Here is a 23,595-nt window from a genome sequence, read left to right as displayed (position 1 = left end):
TTGAATTTATGACTTTCTGTGAGCTGAAGTCTACTCCATTCATTTGTGTGTTAAAAAAGTATAAAGAATAAGGATGCTGAGTAATAAAGATCAGGTCTTTTTGAATTTATGACTTTCTGTGAGCTGAAGTCTACTCCATTCATTTGTGTGTTAAAAAAGTATAAAGAATAAGGATGCTGAGTAATAAAGATCAGGTCTTTTCTGGAGCTTTTAAAGCTATAGTGTTTCTTTTCTTTCCTTCGAAAGGTTATACACTATAAATTATATTACAAATAAAAATGAATTAAGTGAGACTGAGAGGTTAGAGAAGAAAAAACAGAGGCGCCAGTTTCTGTAGAGGGTCTTTAATGGATGATACTTTGAGGCTATCAATTTGGAAAGAAAAAAATCAAATAAAGATCCATTTCATACTCATTTTGCAGACCTCATCCTTTTCTTTGTTTTCATATAAGTAACTCTGACACTGTCTTATTTTATGTAAGATCTATGTTGTTCTTCTACTGTTCTAATATTATGCAAACGAATCCTACCGCCTTAAAGGCAGACAAATTAAACCATTCAATTTGTTTGTTTAGTAATTTCAAAGTAACAATAAGCAAGGTGCTTTCACCTATTTTTTTTTTTTAAAGATTTTATGTATTTATTTGACAGACAAGTAGGCAAAGGGGCAGGCAGAGACTGAGAGAGGAGGAAGCAGGCTCCCCACTGAGCAGAGAGCCCGATGAGGGGCTTGATCCCAGGACCCTGGGATCATGACCCGAGCTGAAGGCAGAGTCTTTAACCCACTGAGCCACTCAGGCGCCCCTCACCTATTTTTTTTATTTAAGAGTTTATTTATTTGACAGAGAAAGAAAGAGATCACAAGCAGTGAGAGTGGCAGACAGAGGGAGAGGGAGAAGCAGGGAGAAGCAGGTTTTCTGCTGAGCAAGGAGCCTGATGCTGGGCTCAGTCCCAGGACACTGGTATCATGACTTGAGCAGAAGGCAGCTGCTTAACTGACTGAGCCACCCTGCACTTTCACCTGTGTATCACCAGCCATGCCATTCCTCCTTTATTTTTGCATTGCTCCTACTACTACTAGCAGAAATCCTAAGAGATCAGATAATAAAAAACCCAAAGAGGTCTTGATATTTTCTTCAGCTTCATAATCAAAGCCCATCTCAAGCTATGAATTGCCTTCATCCTCAAGATTGTTTGAAACTTGTTAATTTATTTTTTCTTTGGGAAAGTAAGAGTGAATCAGGACCAAAGAGAAAACTGCCACTTGTTGCCCTTTGATGAGTCTCTTCTTTACTCCATTTAGTGGCAGCAGCTGGGAGTGCAGACCTCAGTTTATTCCATGCTAGGGGAAGAATCTCTTTTTATTTTCTCCCCATAATGGTGAATATCTAACACAGTTCTTCGATTATAGAAGATGTTTGATGTAAATTTGACAAAAGAATGGGTGAGTAAAAGAATAATGCAATGTTGATTGTTTAAAAATGAATCATTTCCACTCCTTAATCTGACTTCAATTTGAAACCCCTTGATAATCAAACTTTACAAAATTGGTTTAAGGTCTCCCTACAGAGAAATAGACCATGGCATGGAGAAGTGTTGTGGCTTCAGGAGAGCTTAGAAAGAAGGACCGGTGCTCAACCACGTTTCACATGAAGTAACTTGTCTGAGCAACACTTCCAAGATTCTCCAGAGGGAGAAAGGATTGTTTTGGAGTATGAGGCAAAGTAAAGTGTTCCCAGGAGTGGAAATATTTTAAATGCTTTCATTTAGACAGGGCAATGGCCTGTTTAAATCAAACCACCACCCTTAACCTTGGTCCATAAGGCTATTAGGGAGATACAGTGTCACTTACTCTGAGAGAAGTCTGCTTTTATCTGGCCTACATTTGAATCTTGCTTTTCTTTACACTTTTCCTTTGCTTTTACTTTTTTCTCTCAATGACTATGGAGTTTCCTGCTTGATTTCTCTACAGGGGTCCTATTGGTTAAGGGGTGAAGGAATGAATAAATCCTAATCCTAAAAAGATAACTGTTTCAGTCTGCTTTCATAAAAGCACAAGCTCCTGGCTTCTCCACGGTGTGGCTCCAAGGGGCAGCTGAAGGCCACCCCGCAGCAGACTGTGAGTCAGAAACTGGGTTAACTGCCTTCCCTCCCAAGTGCCCTCAGGGCCATCCCCAAGAAGTAGTAACTTCCAGGACCCGGACCCGTACTCTGTCCCCTGTGCTGAGAGAGCAGACTCCCTTTAAAGACAAACTTTGCAAAGAAGAATAACCTTGAGAAAGACCCTTTCTATGCAGATCAATGCTCAGGAACAGCGCTAACCACTTACAACTCCCCTTCGACATTTCACAGAAGTGTTTGCAAGCTGGAGAAGAGGCCTCTTTCTACCCCAAAACCCAAATCCCTGTTTTGTGCCTCGGGTGCAGTGGGGTCTTATAGGATGAGCCGCTGGGGAAATAGGGGCCCCCTATCCTCTCCTTGGTCAACTAGAGTCACCTTGCCAGAGGGCTCCCCTGCCTCCCTGGGGATACTTCTGTGGTGCCTCGACTTGAGTCTCTCTGGGGAATTCTCTATCTGTTCTGGAGGTCTCCTGGAGTTCCAACTTCTCAGCCCCAAACATCTGCCCGGAACCATCCGGCGGTCCCCATCCCCCAAGCTTTGGGACGGCTGCGGGGCTGCGCTAGCCATTAGTGGCCATCATCCATTTTTAATCAGAAAGATCACAAGAAAGATGGTAAGCGAATCCCAGTCGCAAGTCAATTTAAATAACATTCCTGGGGAAATCCAATCACTTAAAACTGAGACACCTACGCCAGCAAGAGCCCCCCGCCGGAGCGGCGGGGAAGAGCGCGACGGCTAAATTAATCGAGATCAGGGGGCCCCCGGGCTCACAGCGGAGCGTTAACCCTTCCAGCCCCGGAGGGTGACAAGGGGGGCTTGGAAGAGTGCGGCCGGCGGGGCGAAAATGCCCACGGCAGCCACGGACAGGCTGCCTCTGCCATTTTGGGCGGCTCCGAGAGCCCTGAGGCGGGCCGGGGCGGCTGGGCGCGCGGGGTTAAGGTCAGAAGCTCAGGAGGACGCTCCCGCTGCGAGGAGCGGCCGCCTCCCGCAGCCTGGGCGCGCCTCGGGCTCCTCCTTCTGCCCAAGCGTGGCCAAGTGAGGACTGCTCCGACCGCAGGTAGCGGAGGCGCGGGAGGCGGCGCGCGGGACTGAGCGCAGCGCTCGGGACTGAGCGCAGCGCCCGGGGAGGGGCCGACGGACACGCGGACAGACGGATCCCCCCAACCCCCTCCCCGGACATTAGCGACGGTCTGCGCCGGCCATGTGGGGACCCGGGGTCACAGCGGAGGGCCTGTCGGTGGCGCCGGCACCGCCGCCGCTGCTGCCGCTGCTGCTACTGCTGGCGCTGGCGCTGGTGGCGCCCTCGCGGGGCGGCGGGGGCTGCGCGGAGCTGGCGTGTGGCGAGCGGGAGCGCTGCTGCGACGCGGCCAACGCCACAGCGGCGCGCTGCTGCAAGCTGCCGCTGCACGCCTTCCTAGACAACGTGGGCTGGTTCGTCCGCAAGCTCTCTGGGCTGCTTATCCTGCTAGTGCTCTTCGCCATCGGCTACTTCCTGCAGCGCATCATCTGCCCCAGCCCACGCAGGTACCCGCGAGGCCAGGCGCGGCCAGGGCAGGCACGGCCCGGACTGCCGGGGGCCGCAGGACCGCCGGGGGCCGCGGGGCCTCCCGACGACGACGACGACTCGCCCGCGCTACTGCGCGACGAGGCGGCCGCCGGCTCTCAGGACTCGCTGCTGGACAGTGGCGGCGGGGGCCGAGGCCGGGGAGGCGGCGGGCGCTCGGCCCCTTCCTGCGCCTCGGAGCACGAGCTTCGCGTAGTCTCGCCGGTCTTCCTGCAGCTGCCCAGCTACGAGGAGGTCAAGTACCTGCCCACCTACGAGGAGTCCATGCGGCTGCAGCAGCTCAGCCCCGGGGAGGTCGTGCTGCCCGTGTCGGTGCTTGGCCGCCCGCGAGGCGGCGGCGCCGGGGAGTCCGACCGCGGCGAGGGCCGCTTCCCGCTCATCTGAGCGTCTGTGGCCGGTCGAGGACCGCGCGGACAGAACTGGGCTAGGGGGGCTGCGGGTGGGACGCGACGACCGAGGTGGCCGCTGCCACCGCCGACTGCCTCAGAACCCGCCTGGCACCCGGGCCGAATCGCCTGTCGCCCGGCGCCTGGGTTGGAGTCACCTCCACTCCCGCTTGCCCCGGTATCTTAAGTTTCCCTACGTTTCATTCGGTTCAAGGAAACGTTAGGCTCGCACGGCGGGGGCGACAGAAGCGGACGAGGCTGGAGCGCAACTTCGAAGGACGTCCGCGCCCTCAGCCTCTCCTCAGACCTGTGTTCACTCGTAAGTGCCTGCTTTCCGAATCAAAGAGAACACGTGAGCCCTTTAGTGCGTCGGGAGAAAGGCTGTCACCTTTGGGGATGCGGGGAAAGGGACGCAGTTCCATACCTCTGCCTCTCGCCTGGACAGGTCACGGTCTCCCAAGATGGGCGGAGGGCGAGCAGCCGTAGGGGCGAGCGGCGACTGGAGACTGCTGCGCGCGGTCGGGGAGAGCAGCGCCTAGGTATGATTGAATCCCTCCCTCCCTTGCGGAGAACCCCAAAATCCCCCCCTTGTATCTTCCTGGCCAAGCATAGTCACCGCTGATGGCTCACAATACGGGGAGGGATACCCGTGATATCCAGTTAGGTGCTGTACCTATTGAAGACACACAGGAATTAGGTGTATCGAAGATCGTATTCTTCATAAGGTACAGGTGGACTTTTGATTTCTCAAAAACTGAGAAAATATTTATATTTATTTGTCTTTTATTTTTGTATTTTTGCCATGTATTGAACGTATCAGGAGTGTATTTGTGCAATTAATGACAAGATAATCGTCTTTTCTTCGATATGGCCCTCTTCCCCTTAATGGTCTGGGAATTGTCATTATTGTTTAATAAAATATTGGACATGATTTCATTTACAATGGGGGAAAAAGAGGCATGGTCAAAAGAGAAAACAGATGTGACCTAAAACACATGAAGGATATCTTATTTTCACTATTTGAGAAGAATATATTTTATTTTTAGTACTGTGGCATAATATACAACTTTTTGTAATAAGCGTAGATTGTGTAGTCTAGGTCTTAATTGTATCACTCACCACATAGTTGTATGTAGAAATGATTGATGCATAATATGCCATACCATGGCATGAAGCATGATGTCATATGCTTTTCCCTTTATTTTGAAGTACATTCCACAACATGACACAAAACATAAGAACTTGTGACTTCTCTTTAAAGCCATAATTGTGCAAGCAATGTACTACAGAAGGATTTAGTCAACATATCCTAAGAAAAAAATGTCATTGTATCAGTTCTACCATTCTATGAAATGTCCTTTAAGCAAATGGTGATATAAAATATTAAAATGCATTATGTATAATGTACATATGCACAGTCTATGTACAATATACATATTGTATACCACATAATTACTATAGTTTATGACCAGCATGAAAGGAAAAGGAAAACAAATGTTTCTCTGCTTGGAGAAGGATGAGTGTTATATTAAGAAAGATTTTACATGTGTGAACCTTACATATGTATCTAGAAACATTGTTCCTATGATTGAAAAAAGGTTGACAATCCTGAGATTGTATTAGAGGAAACTGATTTGATTAATTTGAGAAGTGATTTGTGAAATTAATTTGAGAAAATGACTTAAACTTTTAAATGCTAATAGAAAAAGTCTGACAGTTCTAAGAAGTCTGAATTGTAACAGAAGAGAATGGTTTACTCTAAACTGCTAAAAGCTAATGATCCTGTCATTAAAATCATTTGAAGTATTATTAAAACACAGAAAAACATTAAAATCTTTCTCTGTGCAAACTGTATCAAATGTGTGACTATATGGCAATGTAATAAAATATGATATGTGTATCTCTGTTACTTAAAAGCAATTTTAAGCTGTGTTTGGCAAAACAATAAGGAGTTGAGACAATTTATTTAAATTGAGAATGGGACAAGACTTAATGAAATCACATCATATTGAGTAACTGCACATTAATGTTATTCAAACACTGTAAATTTTAGTTACATGTGGCTATCAATATCACCCACCATTCAAACAAACAGGAAAGTTACCATAATCTTTTAAATTATTTGTCCTTTAAGGGTATTCTGTTTTGGATACATCTTAAAATTCACCCATATCCAAAACAGCAACATGAACATCCAAGTACCAGTATATGTAGTATATCCTACATGTTGCTGTTATTAGCTGTTGGAGCTTTGCAACAAAATCTTGTAAAAACACTTATAATACGAATCAAGTATATTTCCCTTGTATCAACTATGGAACATTTCTCCCCCTAAAATTCAGAATGTCTATAATGTAATACTAGTCATGCCGTGAGGTTCCACTGAATTTTAAAGTTACCACAAATTTTACACTTGTTTTTTTTCCTACACAGCACACAAGCTTTTATGCACATCTCTCAGTTAATAAAAATGAGTTTGACTCTGGTTTTTTTCTTGCACTTCATTGTTTACCAAGCACAATTTGGGGGAGGGGGGTTCTTAAAAACTAATTTTTTAGTGATAAATGAACATGTTTCACAGTTACAAACACACACACACACACACACACACCATACCCTGTTAAAACACAAAGAACCTGTGTATTCACAGTACTTGAATGCCTGGATAGAAACATTTTTAAAGCACTAAGGGCAGTATCTAGGTGTAACAATTTTATAGATTTCACCTGGCAGTTATTTATTACCTAGAACTAGTAAAAAATAGTAATGTAGAAAGCATTAATGTAGAAAAGTTATTCTCTCAACTCAAAATAATTTGTGATGTGATTTTACTTGTTTTCAACATTTTTTATATAGGTGAGGGCACAGATATATATATATATATATATATATATATGCACATATTTATGTATATATAAAATCAGTTGCTTAACAGCATGACTTCAAAATTTTCAGTTATGTGTATTATTTCATTATGTATGTATACACACACACATATGAAATCTGTTGCTTAAAAGCAATTTGTTGTTGGTGTTCAATATCATAAACAAGGGGGAAATGTCTTCTTGAAATAGAATAATAGTTTCAAGAGGCCATTAATTCAACCATGAAGACAGCTTTAGCAATTATGCCAAAGGGCATCAGGTGTACTATATAAGGAAAACAAGACTGAACTGTAGAGGCTGAAGGGAATATTAAGGAAATGGCCTCCAACAGTTTAAAAGGCAATATGCTAAGTACCTCAATGTTGTACTTTATGTATACAGTTTCTCTAAAGTGGAATTAATAAAGGAAACAGTTCACAGCTGGAACTTATTATGTTATAAACATGAATATGGTGTCCAGATTTAAACAATGTTCTGCACTGATTTCTGTAAAAATGTCATGAACATAATTTGGATTTCCAGAGTGAAAGAAACAATGACAAGTTGTTTTATTTTGAGTAGCCCAGCATTAATCATCTCTCCAAAACTCTACGTTGCAGACAACCAATTAGTAATAGAATATTTGGCAAGGTTGTATCACTAGTTTACAATTTACTTTTTCATTCACCTTTCATCCATTGGGAAAAGATAGTAGGCTAAGGGAAGGTATTTTATCAACAAAGAATGAATCAGCAACCAGCTAATTGTAAGGAATTAAAACATCCTTTCTTCCATAGAGATGGAAAGAATGTCTTCTTTAAAAAACAAAAATTTCCCTATAAAATAATCAAATGTCAAATAAAACCAATACTTTGATTATATTTAAATACATATAGAACCTAATTTTATTTATTGTTTTTTACTTACAGAATTCACTTTTAATTTTACAACAAAAATTTTACAATGTTGGACATTTATGCCATCCAACTAAAGTTTATCACTTTTTTCCCCTTCAGCTTCTTAACTAAGCACCTTCATTGTCTTGATCTCTCCCAGTTCTTATTTTTCTTTCTTTGTATGTTGTTACCTTGCTTTGAATTTTCAGTACTTGTTTTCACTAAAACACATCTCCTAAAACTCCAAGTTGCTCTTTTCTCTGATTTTATACCAACTTACTTCTTCCTCTTATGTTACAGTCTCTGAGTTTTTCTCTTAGAAACTCTTCACAGTATTCTTTCCATTTTCCTTTATTTGAAAATTTTTCTGTTGCTAGAAGCAATGAGACTCCTGAGTTCTATATTAGTTCCATACCTGTATCTGTGATAGAGGGACAATGCTGACTCAGCTCTGCTTGAAAATTAAGTTCCTATTTCTTCCATTCATCTCTGCACATTATCTCTTGGACTAGACAAATGTTCAGATTCTTGAAACTCTCTTTTTGTTTTTTTAGGGTGTATCTTCTTCTTTGACTAACTCTGTTTTGCACGTTTTTGACACCTGTCAAGTCTTCTACTTGGTTTTTTCTTTAGGAGTTTTAACCATTGGTGCCTGTTGGGTCTTTTCTGGGTTCACACAGAAGTTTCCCACAGAAGTTTTCAGAATTTTCCTGAGTGTTGTTAGTTCAGTGGATTCACATTTCTCCCTGGGAGATATCCAAGCTTCTTCTTGATTGTCTTATATTCTGGGGTCCACCATTTACTGTGTAGTTTTCCTAAGGCGCTTGGCTCCTGTTGAGTCTTCCACTGGGTCTTTTGACACCCGGAGTGAGGTTTCACCTTTTCCACATTTCCGCTTGGGAGATGAGGGGTTCTTGTTGCTTTTGCTCTCTGGTTGTAGCTGCTTGCTTTGGTGTTTTTAGACACTCTCTGATGCCTTCAGATCTTCCACGGAGTCTGTGCTTTCCTTGTTCTTCTCCAGCTGTATCCTGAATATTCTTAGATTTCCTCATCATTCGGGTTTGTGCTTTGGACTGTTCTAAGCTTTTTAAAGTGGACATTACAACCATTTATGTATTTCTCTGGTTCTGCTGGTGTTTCCCTGAATTCTTTGATACCTGCCAGGTCTTCGGAGGGCTCTGGTTTTGAGTGTCTTCAGCAGCCTCCTGATGATGCCTGTTAGAATTTCTACTGGTTCTGGGTCTGCTTTCAAGTGTTCCTAAGCTTTCTGTGAACCTTACCATCACTGGTTTGTTCCTTTAGGTTTGTAGGAGCTCTCTGATGGCTGCCAGGTCTTCCATGGGTTCTGGTTTTATTTTAGATGCCCTCAGCATTCCTGTCAGAATTCTTAGTTTTTACTGAGTCTGACTTGTGCTTTAGCACACTCCTAAGCTTTCTGAGGAACCGACTGCCATTTATTTGTTCCTGTTTCTTTTGGTGTTTGTTTGTGGGAGCTTCCTGATACCTGTCAAGTCTTCCACAAGTTCTGCCTTTTCTTCAGGTGTTTGCAGCACTCTCTTGAGGAGCCCGAGAGTTTCTACAAGTCCCGGATTCTGTTTTGGGGTGCTCTGAAGTTTTCTGTGGACACCTAATTTTAATCTGTTTAAAATTAATAATTTCATAAATTAATTCCTGAAACTTATAGTACTGTGTGTGAGTTCCCAAAATTTACTTTGATAACTTAAATATCATTTCTAGCATTTCTAGCTCTGATTTAAAATTTAGTAGCAGCTTACATTGTAGCCATTTTTCCAAAGAGTAAAATATAAATGTGCACATTTTTAGACATAAGCTTGTCATTTGCTGTAGGTGGTAGCACTCTTCACTTGCTACCAAGATAATTATAACAATGATAACTGTAATTTGTTGAATGCTTACATATGCCAGGCACTGGGCTAGGCATCTTACATATATTATGTCATTTAAAATTCATAACAGGAGGAACTAAGGGTTTTTTTTTGTTGTTGTTGTTGTTTTTTAAGATTTTCTTTATTGAGTGTGAGCACAAGTGGAAGGGAGGGGCAGAGGGAGAGAGAAAATCTTAAGCAGGTTCCACTCAGTGCAGAGCCCGACCTGGAGTTCGATATAATGACCCTGAAATCATGACCAGAGCCAAAATCAAGAGTCAGATGCTCAACCAACTAAGTCACCCAGGTACCCCCAGAGGTTAATAACAAGGATTATTAACCCCATTTTACAGATGAGAAAAGTGCATACAGAGAGGCAGAGTAGTGTGCCCAAAGTCACATGGGTGATAAGCAGAAGATCCAGGAAGTAGATTCAGCCTGTTAGACTCTGGAGCTGTTACTCTGAACCACTAAACTTTCTCCATGCAATTAATTTAACCTCACAGAATATCTTATCATTGGAGCTGTGGCTGGAGCTGCATAGCATCTCATTAGAATCACTTTTTGTTTTTTCACAAGTGAAATAAGGTAGCTATTATTTGTCATTTGCTATTTAAAGGAACTATTATTAAAAAAATAATAGAATCTAGGGCAGAAATTTTTAATGACTCAAAACTGTGGAAATGGCAGAAAAGTTTTATGGATAAAGCCTGAAATGGTCAACGAAGACAACAGAGATATTACTTTTTGCATTTCATTCAGCCAAGTCCTTCAACACCAAGTGTGCCTCCTTCCTGGTCTGATTTTGTTAACTTTAAAAATTGAAAAACATTTCTTTAAAATAGCTCGTAAATCTTGTCTAATATCTTAAAAAAAAAAACAGATTGTTTTTTGTATGCTCAGCATAAAAAACAAGAACTGTAGAGTCTAACATTATCACTAAATCCTTAGTGCCAGCTAATATGTAAACAAGAACAAAAGAGCTTCCCAAATTAAGATTCTATTTATAGAATCTTAAGCTTCCCAAATTAAGATTCTATCATATTCTTGTGGTAGAATATGAGTGTTTATTAAGACTTTATATGGAATAACATGATTTAGACTACCCAGTGAATGTGTAGACGCTGGATTTACTAGTTATATGGCTGCCGTAGCCAGTTGCTTAATTTCTCTAAGGCTATTTTCTCTTCTGCAAAATGGGGAGAGTACCTACCTCAGCTGGGTGTCACAATAAGTATGTTATAAGTCTCATATTAACTTTACTTAAAACATTGTCAACTGGTTTTGGTTGAGGGGAAAGCCTCAACTACACTGTGGGTGAAAGCCTGTGTAGGAAAAAAGAATGGGGTTTGGGCAGGCAAGGAAGGACCAGGAGTGGCAGACTAAATCATATGGGAAGGGTTGACAGTATGGAGAGCTTAATGTCAAGGAGCAGTGCAGTGGGAGACAGGTAAGAAGCACTAGAAAGCTAGGCCAGTGGAGTAGGAGATTGGGATACTGGATCTTGAGACTTCACCCACAGAGAAGCCGTGGGCAAGGACAAAGTGGAAACAGTGGTCTTGGAAGTAGGTCCTGGAGAGTGGACATGAGGGCTGTAAGTGTAGAGGAGGGTACAGGTTTCTGGGGGGATAAAAGGACAGGTGGAGAAGAGCAGGTCAATGAGAGCAAATGGATGGCCCGATGGGACATTGAAACCCACCTCAGGTATGACAGAACTGGGCCTGATAGAAAAGTATTTATATAAGGATGCCTGGGTGGCTCAGTTGGTTAAGCTGCTGCCTTCGTCTCAGGTCATGATCCCAGGGTCTTGGGATCAAGTCTCGCATTGGGCTCCTTGCTCAGCAGGGAGCCTGCTTCTCTCTCTGCCTCTGCCTGCTTGTGCACACTCTCTCTCTCTCTCTCTCTGACAAATAAAGAAATAAAATCTTTAAAGAAAATTTTAAAAAAAAGAAAAGAATTTATATAGACATTTCTAATTTTTAATCTGAAGAAGAGAAAGCCAAGGGAATATAACTGTCATGAAATATTTAAAAGGCGAAATTATAGAAGTGGAATTAATCTTTCTTTACAGGGCTCCAAAAGGTGGAACTTAAAGGTAAAAAAAAAATCAAACTGTAAATACATCAATATTTCCATCTGTCCATCCACTCATCCATGCGCTATTCATTCAGTCACCCACCAAAAAACATACTTGAGGTCATTTGCAAAAAGGACACACAAAACAAGATCCTCCAAAAGTAAATGAAGGAACAAAGGCATTGGGGAAAGGCAAAGCTGCAAAAATAAGGTCATACCTTGGTTCTGAGCTTTTTGGCAGGAAATACAAAGAAAAAGTTCAATTAAAGGATTCAGTGTTTGTAAGTAAAGACCAGACCAGGTGCTTGAGAGAAGTACAGATCTTTCTGGAACTGACATTTGGCAGAAGCTTCTCCTCTGACTTCTCGTTAAGAAGACACTACAGGGGCACCTAGCTGCTCAGTCAGAATATGTGACTCTTGATCTTGGGGGTTGTGAGTTCACATTGTGCATAGAGCTTACAAAAAGAAAAAAAAAAAGACACTGTAATGTCAAGAATAACTTTCAACCATTTTTACATTAAATATGTTCCATAAGGCTTATAAACATTAGATCCTCATTACTCACTATAGGTATAATATTATAGCTCAGTACAATTTTTTAAGAAGTCTAAATAATGTAGTACAGTAACTCTTAACTCCTAATGCTTTGGTCCAATCCCCAAATAGGTTATATTCTAGAGGAATGGATGACTATATAACTCTCCAGTATTTTACCATGAATGTTATTTCCCTCAAGTGTTTTAAAAGCTGTTTTGTTGCTTTTTTAAATTACAAAAATTATATTTAAACACACGCAGCAACCCTAAAGACTCTACAAAAAAAAAAGCTGTTAGATCTAATAAACAATAATGTTGAAGGAAACAAAATCAATATACAAAAATTATATACACTAATAATCAACTATCAGAAAGGGAAATTAAAACAACAATCTCATAATTGCATCCAAAAAATAGGAATAAATCTAACCAAAGAAGTGAAAGATCTTTACAATGAAAACTATAAGACTTAGATGAAAGAAACTGACCAAGACACAAATAAGTGAAATGGTATTCTGTGCTCATGTATTGGAAGAACTGGTACTGTTAAAGTGTTAATTTTATCCAAAACAGTGATTCAATGCAATCCCTATAAAATTTCAATGTCATTTTTTACAGAAATACAACTAAAAATCCTAAAACTTATATGGAATCACAAAAAGACTTAAATAGCAGAAGGAATCTTGAGAAAGAAGAGCAAAGTTTGAGGTATCACACTTCCCGATTTCAAACTATATTATAAAGCTATAATAATCAAAACAGCATGGTATTGACATAAAAACAGACACACAGGTCAATGCAACAGAATAGAGAGCCCAGAAATAAAGCCACACATATATGGTCAATTAATTTATGACAAAGGAGCCAAATGTGCAATGGAGAAAGGGCAGCCTCTTCAGTAAAGGGTCCTGGGAAAACTGAACACATGCTACATGCAAAAGAATGAAACCGGACCACTGTCTTAGACCATACACAAACATAACTCAAATGGATTAAAGATTTGAATATAAGACCTGAAACCATAAAACTCCTGGGAGAAAACACAGGAGTTATGCACCTAGACACAGGTTTAGGCAATGATTTTTTAGATTTGACATCAAAAGCAAAGTCAACAAAAGCAAAAACCCGTAAGTATGACTACATCAAACTAAAAAGCTTCTTTCTATATAGGAAAGAAAGTCATCAACAAAATGAAAAGGCAGCCTATGGAATGGGAAAAAATACTGGCAAATAATATATCTGCTAAGGAGTTAATATCCAAAATGTAAAAAGAACTCCTACTAGTCAATAGAAAAAAAAACAAAAACAAGACAAAACCTATTTTAAGAATGGGCAGAGGACCTGAACAGACATTTTTCCAAAGAAAGCTTACAAATAGCCAACAGATACATGAAAAGGTGCTCAAGATTGCTCATCATGAGGGAAATGCAAATCAAAACCACAATGAGATCTGACCTTATACCTGTTATAATAGCAATTATCAGAATGACAAGAAATAACAAGAGTTGGTAAGGATAGCGAGAAAAGCGAACCCTTGTGCACTGATGGGAATATAAATCAGTGCAGCCACTGTGGAAAACAGTATGGTGTCTCCTCAAAAAATTAAAAGCAGAACTCTCATAAGATCAAGGAATTCCACTAGAGGGTATTTATCCAAAATAAATGATATTATTATCTTGAAAAAATATCTGCCCTTCTATGTTCATTATAGCATTATTTATAACAGCCAAGACACAGAAACAACAGATGAATGGATAAGGAAATTGGGGTGTGTACACATATAAGATGGAATATTATTCAGCCATAAAGAAGAAGGGAATCCTGCCATTTATGATAATATGGATGGACATTTAGGGCACTGTGCTAAATGAAGTAGATAAGACAAAAATGAATACTGTGTGACCTCACTTATATGCAAACCTAAAAAAGACAAACTCATAAACACGGAGAAAAAATTGGTAGTGGCCGGAGCTGGGGAGAGGGGATGAAAAGGGTGAAGGTGGTCAAAGGATACAAACTTCCAGTTACAAGATAAATAAGTCCTGGGAATCTAAGGTACAGCATGGTGACTATAGTTCATTATAGTGCTTTGTATTTTTTGAAAGTTGCTACGAGAGCAGATCCTAAAATTCTCATTACAAGAAAAAAAATTTTATAACTATGTATGGTGATGGATGTTAACCAGACCTATTGTGGTGATCATTTCACAATATATGCAAATACCAAATCATTACGTTGTATACCTGAAACTAATACAGCATTATATGTCAATTATATGCCATCAATTTTAAAAATCCAAAGCAGCAGTGGACCAGGTTGTTGAGGCTCATGACCTCAGATCCACTGCTTATTAGGGCTGTGATTTCAGCTGAATTGTTTAACTTCTTCACGCCTCAATTTCTTCTTCTGAAAAGAAGTCTAGACGTAGTACATCAGAGGGTAAAACTCTCACAGCCTTGCACAGAGTACAATCTATATATGAGGTGAAAAAGCAAGGGTCAAGTCTGACTGAGAGGCCCTGAAGGAGTTTTCTACATTGAGCTTTGAGGAGGCCCTGAATTCCAGAATCCATCCAAAGCAGCCCTTTAGTACTTATCAAAAGCCTTAAAATATATCTAGCCTTGTTTCAGCAGTTCCCCCGCAGAGAATCTGTTCCATGGAAATAATCAATCAAGGTCCCGTGCAAAGATCTGATTGCAAGAGATAACCTTTGAAGCACGGCTAATGGTGAAGTATTGAACACTCCCTAATAATCCAATAGTAGGACACTGATTAAGTAAATTCTGCTCCATCATACAAAGAGACATTCTGCAGCCAGTGAGAAACGGAGACAGCACAGTGGGGAGAGGCAGAGGAAGAGTGAGAGAAAAACTCAAGCCGATGCCACACTGAGTGTGGAGCCCGATGTGAGCTCCATCTCATGACCCTGAGATCAGACCTGAGCTGCAACCAAGAGTCTGACCCTCGAATGCGTGCACCACCCAGGCGCCCCAGTTCTGCAGCTTTTAAAATGATGTGCTAAGATATCTATTAATATGGGAAAACGTCCATGATATAATGTCATTAAATGAAAAAAAAAAACCAGTAATAAAATCCTATTACAAATAAATGCGCACAGACACATACAAGAAAATCCTGTTTTAAAACCCATAGTTTATGCCACTACACTGAGATATTCCAACAAATGTATAGATCTTCCAATCCTTTTTTGATTAAATTTTTAGTTACCCAGGTAATAGCAAGTACTTCTTTCTTTAAAAAAGAAAATGTTACGACAAAATCCCTGCTAACACACCCACCCTCAATCCCTGCCTACATCTTCAACTTGAGCTTTAACCACTGTGTGGTGAATATCCTTCCAAAATATTCTCTGTATATTTTTACTTCATAGAGATGTATTCATGGTAAATATATATATTACTATTTTGCACCGAAGGTTTTTGTTTCTGTGCAATCTTATCACATGTGTAACTTCATGTAACCACCACCACAACCAAGACAAAGCATTGTTCCATTTTTATAGAGCTCCTCATGCCACCCTTTATAGCCTTATAACCACAGGCACCCCCTCCAGTTAATCCTTAACTGCTGACATCCACTAAATTGTTTTCCATCTCCATATTTTGTTATTTTAAGAACATCATACAAATGGAATCGTACAGTAAATAACCTTTTGAGATTGGTTGGCATAATCCCCTAGAGATCTACTCAAGTTGTTGTGTATAGCAATAGTTTTAACTGTTGAATAGTATTTCATGATATGGATGTACCACAATTTGTTAAACCATTCACCCACCAAAACATCTTCTCTGCATTGTTTTCAGCTCTTAGCTATTATGAATTGAGCTACTATGAACATTTGTGTACAGCTTTTTGCATGAACATAAGTTTTCATTTCTCTGGGATAAATGCCTAAGACTGTAATTGCTGGGTTATGTGGTATGTGCATGGTTAGTCTGCAAGACACTGCCATACTCCTTCTGTTAGTGGCTGGAACATTTTATGTTCCTAACGGCAATATATGAATGATCTAGATTCTCGATATCCTTACCATCGTTTCGTGATATCACCAGTTTTTATTTTAGCCATTCTGATTGCTGAAGTTGCAGTTTTCATTTCCCTAATGACTAAGATGTTGAACACCTTTTCATGCGCATTATTTGCCATCCGTATATCCTCTTTGGTAAAATGTCTGTTCATGTCTTTTGCCCATCTTCTAATTGAATCATTTGTTTTTTACATTCAGATTTGATAGTTTTTTAGACATCCTGGTGCAAGTCCCTTGTCAGATACGGGGTTAGCATACTTTCTCTTAAGAGTCCATTTCTGTTTTTGTCAAAGTTATATATGCACAGATTTAAGTAGACAAATAGTTCTATGAGACCTGCTATAAAAAACAGCAGGACTAAGCTCCTTCTCAGTGCCCCTCTCTCTTACTAGAAGCAGCCGCTTCCAGCTCTTTTAGCTGGGTCTCTTGCTATTTATTGCCACATCACTAAAGAGCATGTCTATTATTTCCTGATTTTTTTTGGCATTATTTATTGCTTTCCACTATGAAAAAAATGAATATTAAAAAAAAAGGTTTTTTTCTACCCTTCCATCTATCCCTCTCCAACATATGTACTCAATTCCTCCAAAATAAACCCACAATCCCATAACCCCAGTTCCAAAATATTGTTCCGTAATTCATCCAACCTGAACTCATTTGGCAGCAAAACGGATGAGAAACTACTTCTAATTTTTATTGCTTAATATAAATATTCATATTGAGCTGCAGAAATATTGATATGTGTGAGCTGCAGAAATACTGATACGTTTGATTAGGGAGTGACAGGTAAGACCCTTCTAGGGATATTCTGTAATTATCTATTTGTTGTATTAAAAGAAATTTTGAACATCCATTGTGTTTCTTAAACAAATGTGAATTTTTTTTTAAGATTTTATTTACTTGTCAGAGAGAGAGAGCACAAGCAGGGGGAGCAGCAGGCAGAGGGAGAAGCAGGCTCCCCACTGAGCAAGGAACCGGGTACAGGACTTGATCCTAGGACCATGGGATCATGACCTGAGCCAAAGGCAGATGCTTAACCAACTAAGCCACCCATGCATCCCACAAATTTGAATTCTGAAACATATTTGGCCCAAGGGTTTCAGATATGGGATTATGGACCTAAATAATTATAATTTGGTTAGACAAGTATTCAGTGTTTACATTATTATGACCATGTAAATAAATTCTATTCACAGATAAGCCATGTTATGTATGATTGGATACTATTAATGTCAAAACCATGCAGAATTTTTATAGATTTTATAGATTAGACTTTTATAGATTAGCATGTTTTAAATTAGTTAAAGAAGGGTAACATAAGCTCACAGAATAGGAATTTTATTTGATAGTTTTCCTATATATTATTTGGCAGAACTTTAAATTGAGCATTACTTCCTTGAAGTGTTTCCTCAAATTGTACCTTCTCAGTGACACCACCCCATTACACCCTATTTTATTTTTTATTTTATTTTACTTTTTTTCAGAATTCAAAATCCTTTTAATAACAAGGCAGGATCTGGGGTTAGTTTTTGTAGCTGCAGCTGGCCCTGGGGACTCTGGCTAGCTAAAACATGGGAGCTAAGCTTACAGCCACTTTATACTTGCCTTATTTCCATAGAACTATTAAAGTGTTTCTCCAATTAAACAATTTAATATGAATGTTACTCAACAGTAGAAGTTATTAGAATAAAAGAACATTTTTTGATCATCTAGAACATCTAGAAACCTCTGAAAAGTTGAATTGCTCTAAATTGTTTTGAAATCATCCATGTTAGAAATAGCTACATTTAAAAAATTACACAGTGTTTGGTGATCATAAGATGGCCAGAAAGTGATGTCCAGCAGCTCAGGCCAAGTTGTGGGGACAGAGTAGCTTTAGAGGAAAGAAGGCAAAATAAGAAAATGACTTTGTTACAGGCAATATAAGCTTGCGAAAATCTTATACATTTTTTTGGCCCACTGAGCAGGACACACTGATAATATACAGGCTGTGGGCAAGGGGAAGGTAAAGATGGGTTTCTTTAAAAAAAAAAAAAGAGTTGCTTCATCACCTTCTCTTTGACTTCTGCAGATGGTGTTTAAAGAAATCTGACAAGTGATTTTGCCACAGTTCTACATGCAGATCAACAAATCCATATATCCATATATTTTTATTATGGATATTACCTTTTAATATTTTGTACCTTGTGAATTCTGAATTTTTTCAGTATACGAATTGACAAGAAAAATATGTTTGAGGTATTTATCTAAACAGGATTTATGTACCATATGTTTTCAGAAATGAATATATTTTCTCTAAGTACAAAATGACAGATATTTGAAGATATTCTTCCATTGATACTCATGGTAACCGTTTGCTATAGTAAACCACTTTCTAAAATACATTTGCTTTAAAACTTGCTTATTTGTTCTTATTTTTATTATAACTTATGTTTTATATTCCATTTATTATAACTTAATGTTGCATGTACCACAGTCTTTGTGCCAAAGCATTTTTGGAGGGATCATCATGCCCCCCCAAAATCTCACTCATCTGTAATGGGGTCAGACCCCAGGCATTCTGTATGAACAATCTTCCTTATTTGATGGTTATGAAATACATAAAATATTTATATGTACATTTAAAAAGCACCAAATTAGATCAAATCACCTAAAATGTATGAAATTATTAGTTTAAACCAACCAAGAAGTTTCTATAAGATATTTTCTCAAGTGTAAGACAAAAGAACATAAATACACATTATGACTGTGAAAGTGATATTGTGATATAATAAAGAATATCTCTGGTCTTTGTCCCTGGTTTTTGGCACAGAACTTCCAAAGCCCTTGGAATTTCTTGAGAGAGGGGAGTACCTTATACTAATAAAGTGACTCTAGGAGCCCTTAGTAGGTCCAGGGTGGGTGCTAGTTACTAGAAAAAGCAGCAAGGTGATTGGAGGGCTACACTTCTAAGCCACTTGGCCTCCAGGGAGAAGACAAAGGCTAGAGATGAATGACAAGGCCAGTGATTTTATCAAGAGTGCACAACAACTACAACAACAATACTTGGGACACTGAGACTGGGAGAACCTTCCTAGCTGGTAAACACATTGATATGCTGGAAAAATAATGGAGAGAAGAGGGCAGAGGAATCCAAGAGGTGATGGGATTAAGGTAACAGTCTGGACAAAAACTGATCTATTTCAACAAGCTTTATGTGAGGTGATTATGACTCTTACCGGAATGAATTATGGGAATGGATATTGTGTCTGACCGGGAACATAAACCTAGCATTATAAAACAGAAGTCATGTAAATCCTTCCTTCAAGTCGTAGTCATTAGACACGCTAAATGGGAATGAGTAAGATTGCTCAGGCCCATGCAATATAGAACAGAGGCTAGAGTGCTGGTAGGGACAGATCCTCTGCGCAAGAGCCTCATGTGGAGTGTAGATTGGGGCTTGTGACAAAAGTGTGGGAGCACCTCCCAGTGACAGCTACTGGAACTCTATACAAGACAATTTCCATTTGACTAGCTGGCTATCAGACACTAATTGAAACTGCCTCTGACTGAAAACCATAAAATAAGGATATCTTGGGTGATGTCAGAGAAATGCTCTAAGAGGAAGGCAGCACCCAGGAGATTCTGTCATAGAACAGAAATGGTCTGAGCAGGAACACACCATCAGGGCAACGCACAGAGTTCCACAGCATGTTCATGAGCAGGTAGCCTGTCTTCCCCAGGATTGACTCTGGAACCACGTGAGGACCTGCAGGATTCTAGCATCACTCGCACAGAGCCTGTTAACAGCTCTCACCAGACCAACAAACAGCTGCTTGGCTTATGGACAGCAGTTCCAACGTGAACACAAGACACTGGGTGTGGAAGGCCACCACTCAGATCGAAAAAGGTAAAAACAAATTGGCTCAGCGAGCTGCACTGCACGCTGTTTACCATTATGTCTGGATTTTGACATACTCACAGGCACTGGAATGGCCTGGCCATACGGTGCGGTGGATGGGCAGTGGAAGACTGGACTACGAACGGGGTGCTCTTCCGGGGCATGGCCATATGGAAATCACTGTGGAAATCTGAAGGGTGCATTCAAACAGGCCATATCAATGCCCATCAGAAGAACCCCTTTTCAGCATCAGAAGATGTTCACAAATGGTGAGCAGACACCCAGGTGTGCCACTTGAGGTAGCCACTGGGTTAATCAAGTGAGTGGACTCAAACAATGCAGAGAGGGGTTGACTCTAGACATATTCCTTTTGCATCTGTGGAGGCACAAAATGCCAACAGGAACTGTTCTGTCTGCCAACAAGAGAGATTTAGGGACTGCAGATGGCTATGGGGAAGATGCTCTGCAGGGAGTCGTTGTGCACAGCGGCAAGTCCGACTGATGCCTGGAGCACTGGGGGCTACAAGTGGGTCCTGACAGAAATGGACACTGACTCTGGGCTGAGCTTTGCTTACCGGGTGGTTGAGGCAAAGGTTCAGAGTACTATGGAAGAACCGGAGTAGAAGGTATTGCACTGATCTGGACCAATGAGTCACATTTCTTCAGACGGAACACACTCTACAGCCCATCATGTCCAACAGTGGGCAGAGAAAAACAGTAGCCCTCTTTGTCCACAGGGAGATCTGCATTGAGATCCCCAATGCATACCTGAAACTGCAGGTAGCACCAAACCCTAAGTACACTATATTCTTTCCTATACATACATACCGACGATAACATATAATTTACAAATTAAGCACAATAAGAGAAGAACTACTAATAAAACAGAACAATTGTAACAATATACTACAATAAAAGTTATGGGAATGTCATCTCTCTCCCTCTCTCAAAATATCTCATTGTGCTATAGTCACCCTTCTTGTGATGAGATAAAGTGAGGAGAATGATGTAGGCATTGGGATATGGTGTTTGGCGACTACTGACCATCTGACAATAGGTCAGAAGGAGGAACACCTGTTTCTGGACCATGGCTGACCACCAGTATCTAAAACGGTGGAAACAAACACCACAGATAAAGAGGGACTCCTTCTTGTATCTTCCTCAGGGTAGTACTTTGGTAAAGAATTAGAACAGGCAATCGAACACTGGTTATCTAAATGGGGGTGGGGGGTGGGTGGAGAGAGTCAAAAAAGGCTGGTTTACATGCCTTCACGAGTGTGTGCTCACGTTCAACATGAGGGGTTAGGGGAGTGTTCCCATTATTCTGGATCTGGACTCAACGGGTGGGGCAGGATCCTGGTACAACTACTATACTTTTTTTTTCCTTTCCCACATCACCTCAATTTTCTTTTTCCTACCTGGTGCCGTGGTCCCTGGGCCAAGGCTGCAACTACAGTGCTAAAAGAAGGAATTTTTTTTTTTTTCCAGGCCTTCGACACACCACTTCCCTGTGGCAGTGTGCGGGCCTCCAGGGAGGCTGAACCTGTACCTGGAGTGCTCTCCCTGGACCTACCTGGGGGGCGCCCTGTCTTCCGGAGGGCTGAGGGCCAGTAGGGACAGAGCTGTGGCATCACTGGCCAGGAGCTTGGCTGCCACGTGGATGATCCATTTACTGTGCTTTGTAGACCGTGTGGTCTGGAAGGCCGGGAACCACATGAGCCAGTCCAGGTGGTGGTGGCACGGGGAGATGAAGCTTGGCCGCCACCCTGCGTCACCCGTCTTGCACTTGAACTCATATAGTCCTCCCACAGGGTGGCAGGCATGCTGGCGTTGGGGCTGACTGTGCCCGGCAGGATGACCTCTGTGTTCTCCTTGGTGATGCTTCCGTAGGTGCTGTATGTGTTGACGATCCTGGGAGGGTGTTCATGACCCGCGTGAGACTCAGCAGGTTGATGACCACGGGGACACAGAGCCAGGCCACCAGGATCTCCAGGGCCACATGCACCACTTACTGAACCATGCAGCCGTATCTCGGGGTGGGCCGAGCAACAAACTGCAACAAACTGTTTTAAAATATTTGTCAGCATTCCTAAGGGCCTGATGGGTGGGCTGTGCTTTCTATCTGGCAATTTTAGGAGCTAACAATGAATAAACCATATAGCCTATGGATAGAAATACCCGACTAGGTCTGTGCCCGTATAACCCTATCCTGCATGAATGGGAGCAGGCTAAGGGGGAGGCACTTGCTAGGCTTGTTTGTTGCTTGCAATCTAGACCAGCATAGTGGCTGAACCTAAGGTACCTTCCAAAAGTGAAAAAGTTTGGGTATAGATGGAGAGGAGGAAAACTGGCTAAGAATAAATTTGTTTTGCAATGAGAAAATTCCAATATTAATGCTTGGAAAGAAGCTTAGAGCAAGAGATGAGATTGTCTTTTAGCTCAATTATACCACATGCCTGAAAGTGTGAAGCTGAGACCACTCCTGCTTTTGAAATTTGACAAATGGAAGGAAACTTGCAACCCTAAGTGCACTCACTGAGAGACATTCTGGTCCTAGGATGTGATGACGATTGAACTAATTATTAGAGACTGGATGGGACTCTAGTAATGTGCCAATATCTTTTGACTCTTATTTTTCAGGTTATGTCTATGATAATGTGATATGTTATTACACACTGGCATTGTTGAAAAGATAATACTGCTATTGATAAACAAATGCTTTGAGAAATTGATTAATAGCTTCCTTTCCTTACCCCACATTGACTCTTCTAAATGTTGCTGTATCTTTTATGCTCAGTCAGGTATGTACCTTGCCGTAAAAGATCCCATGCTCAAAGACCAGGGGATGCCTTGTGATATAATAAAGAATATATTTGGTCTGAGGTGAAGTGTGTAGGGGGTGGCTGGTACAGAACTTTTAAAACCCTTTGAATTTCCTTAACGATAAGAGTATCTTTGTTATGCTAATGAGGCATATGTATGGTGTGGTGTGTGTGAGTGAGTGATGGGGGCTAGACAACTTCAGCATGAGGCCTGGCCTGCAGAAAAACCACACGTTTGGAGGGCTAAAACTTTCAGCCACCTGGCCTCCAAGGAGACAAAGAGTTCGATCACATGGCCAGTGATTTAATCAATTATACCTATGTAATAAAACCCTGATAAAAAATTCAGGACGGCAAGGCCTATGAGCACTTCCTGGTTGATGAGTACATCAATGTACGGGGAGGATGACGGTCCTAGATCACATCAAGAGAGGGCATGGAACCCTATACTGCCCTGCTTTCCCCCCAGATCTCTCCTTTCTCTTGGACCTTGCTCTATGCACCTCTTTTACTT

The 23,595-nt window shown here is 41.0% G+C and overlaps 1 protein-coding gene and 1 pseudogene across 1 annotated transcript; one reads left to right on the top strand and one right to left on the bottom strand.

Moving 5' to 3' along the window:
• Positions 1-3,322: 3,322 nt before the first annotated feature.
• On the top strand, positions 3,323-4,069 carry LOC111147100 (chromosome unknown C3orf80 homolog). The gene has a single exon (XM_022502990.1). The coding sequence runs from the start codon at positions 3,323-3,325 to the stop codon at positions 4,067-4,069; it is 747 nt and encodes a 248-aa protein (XP_022358698.1).
• A 40-nt stretch (positions 4,070-4,109) lies between these two features.
• On the bottom strand, positions 4,110-23,088 carry LOC111149762 (annotated as a pseudogene).
• Positions 23,089-23,595: the final 507 nt, after the last annotated feature.

The sequence above is a fragment of the Enhydra lutris genome, unplaced genomic scaffold (assembly GCF_002288905.1).
Source record: "Enhydra lutris kenyoni isolate GAN:26980312 unplaced genomic scaffold, ASM228890v2 scaffoldscaffold2, whole genome shotgun sequence".
In the NCBI taxonomy this organism is placed as follows: domain Eukaryota; kingdom Metazoa; phylum Chordata; class Mammalia; order Carnivora; family Mustelidae; genus Enhydra; species Enhydra lutris.
The sequence above is the reverse complement of the archived record's forward strand: the minus strand, read 5'-3'. Positions and strand labels throughout refer to the sequence as shown.

Coding starts and splice junctions, on each gene's coding strand:
- LOC111147100 (XM_022502990.1), top strand. CDS start 3,323: ATGTGGGGACCCGGGGTCACAGCGGAGGGCCTGTCGGTGGCGCCGGCA.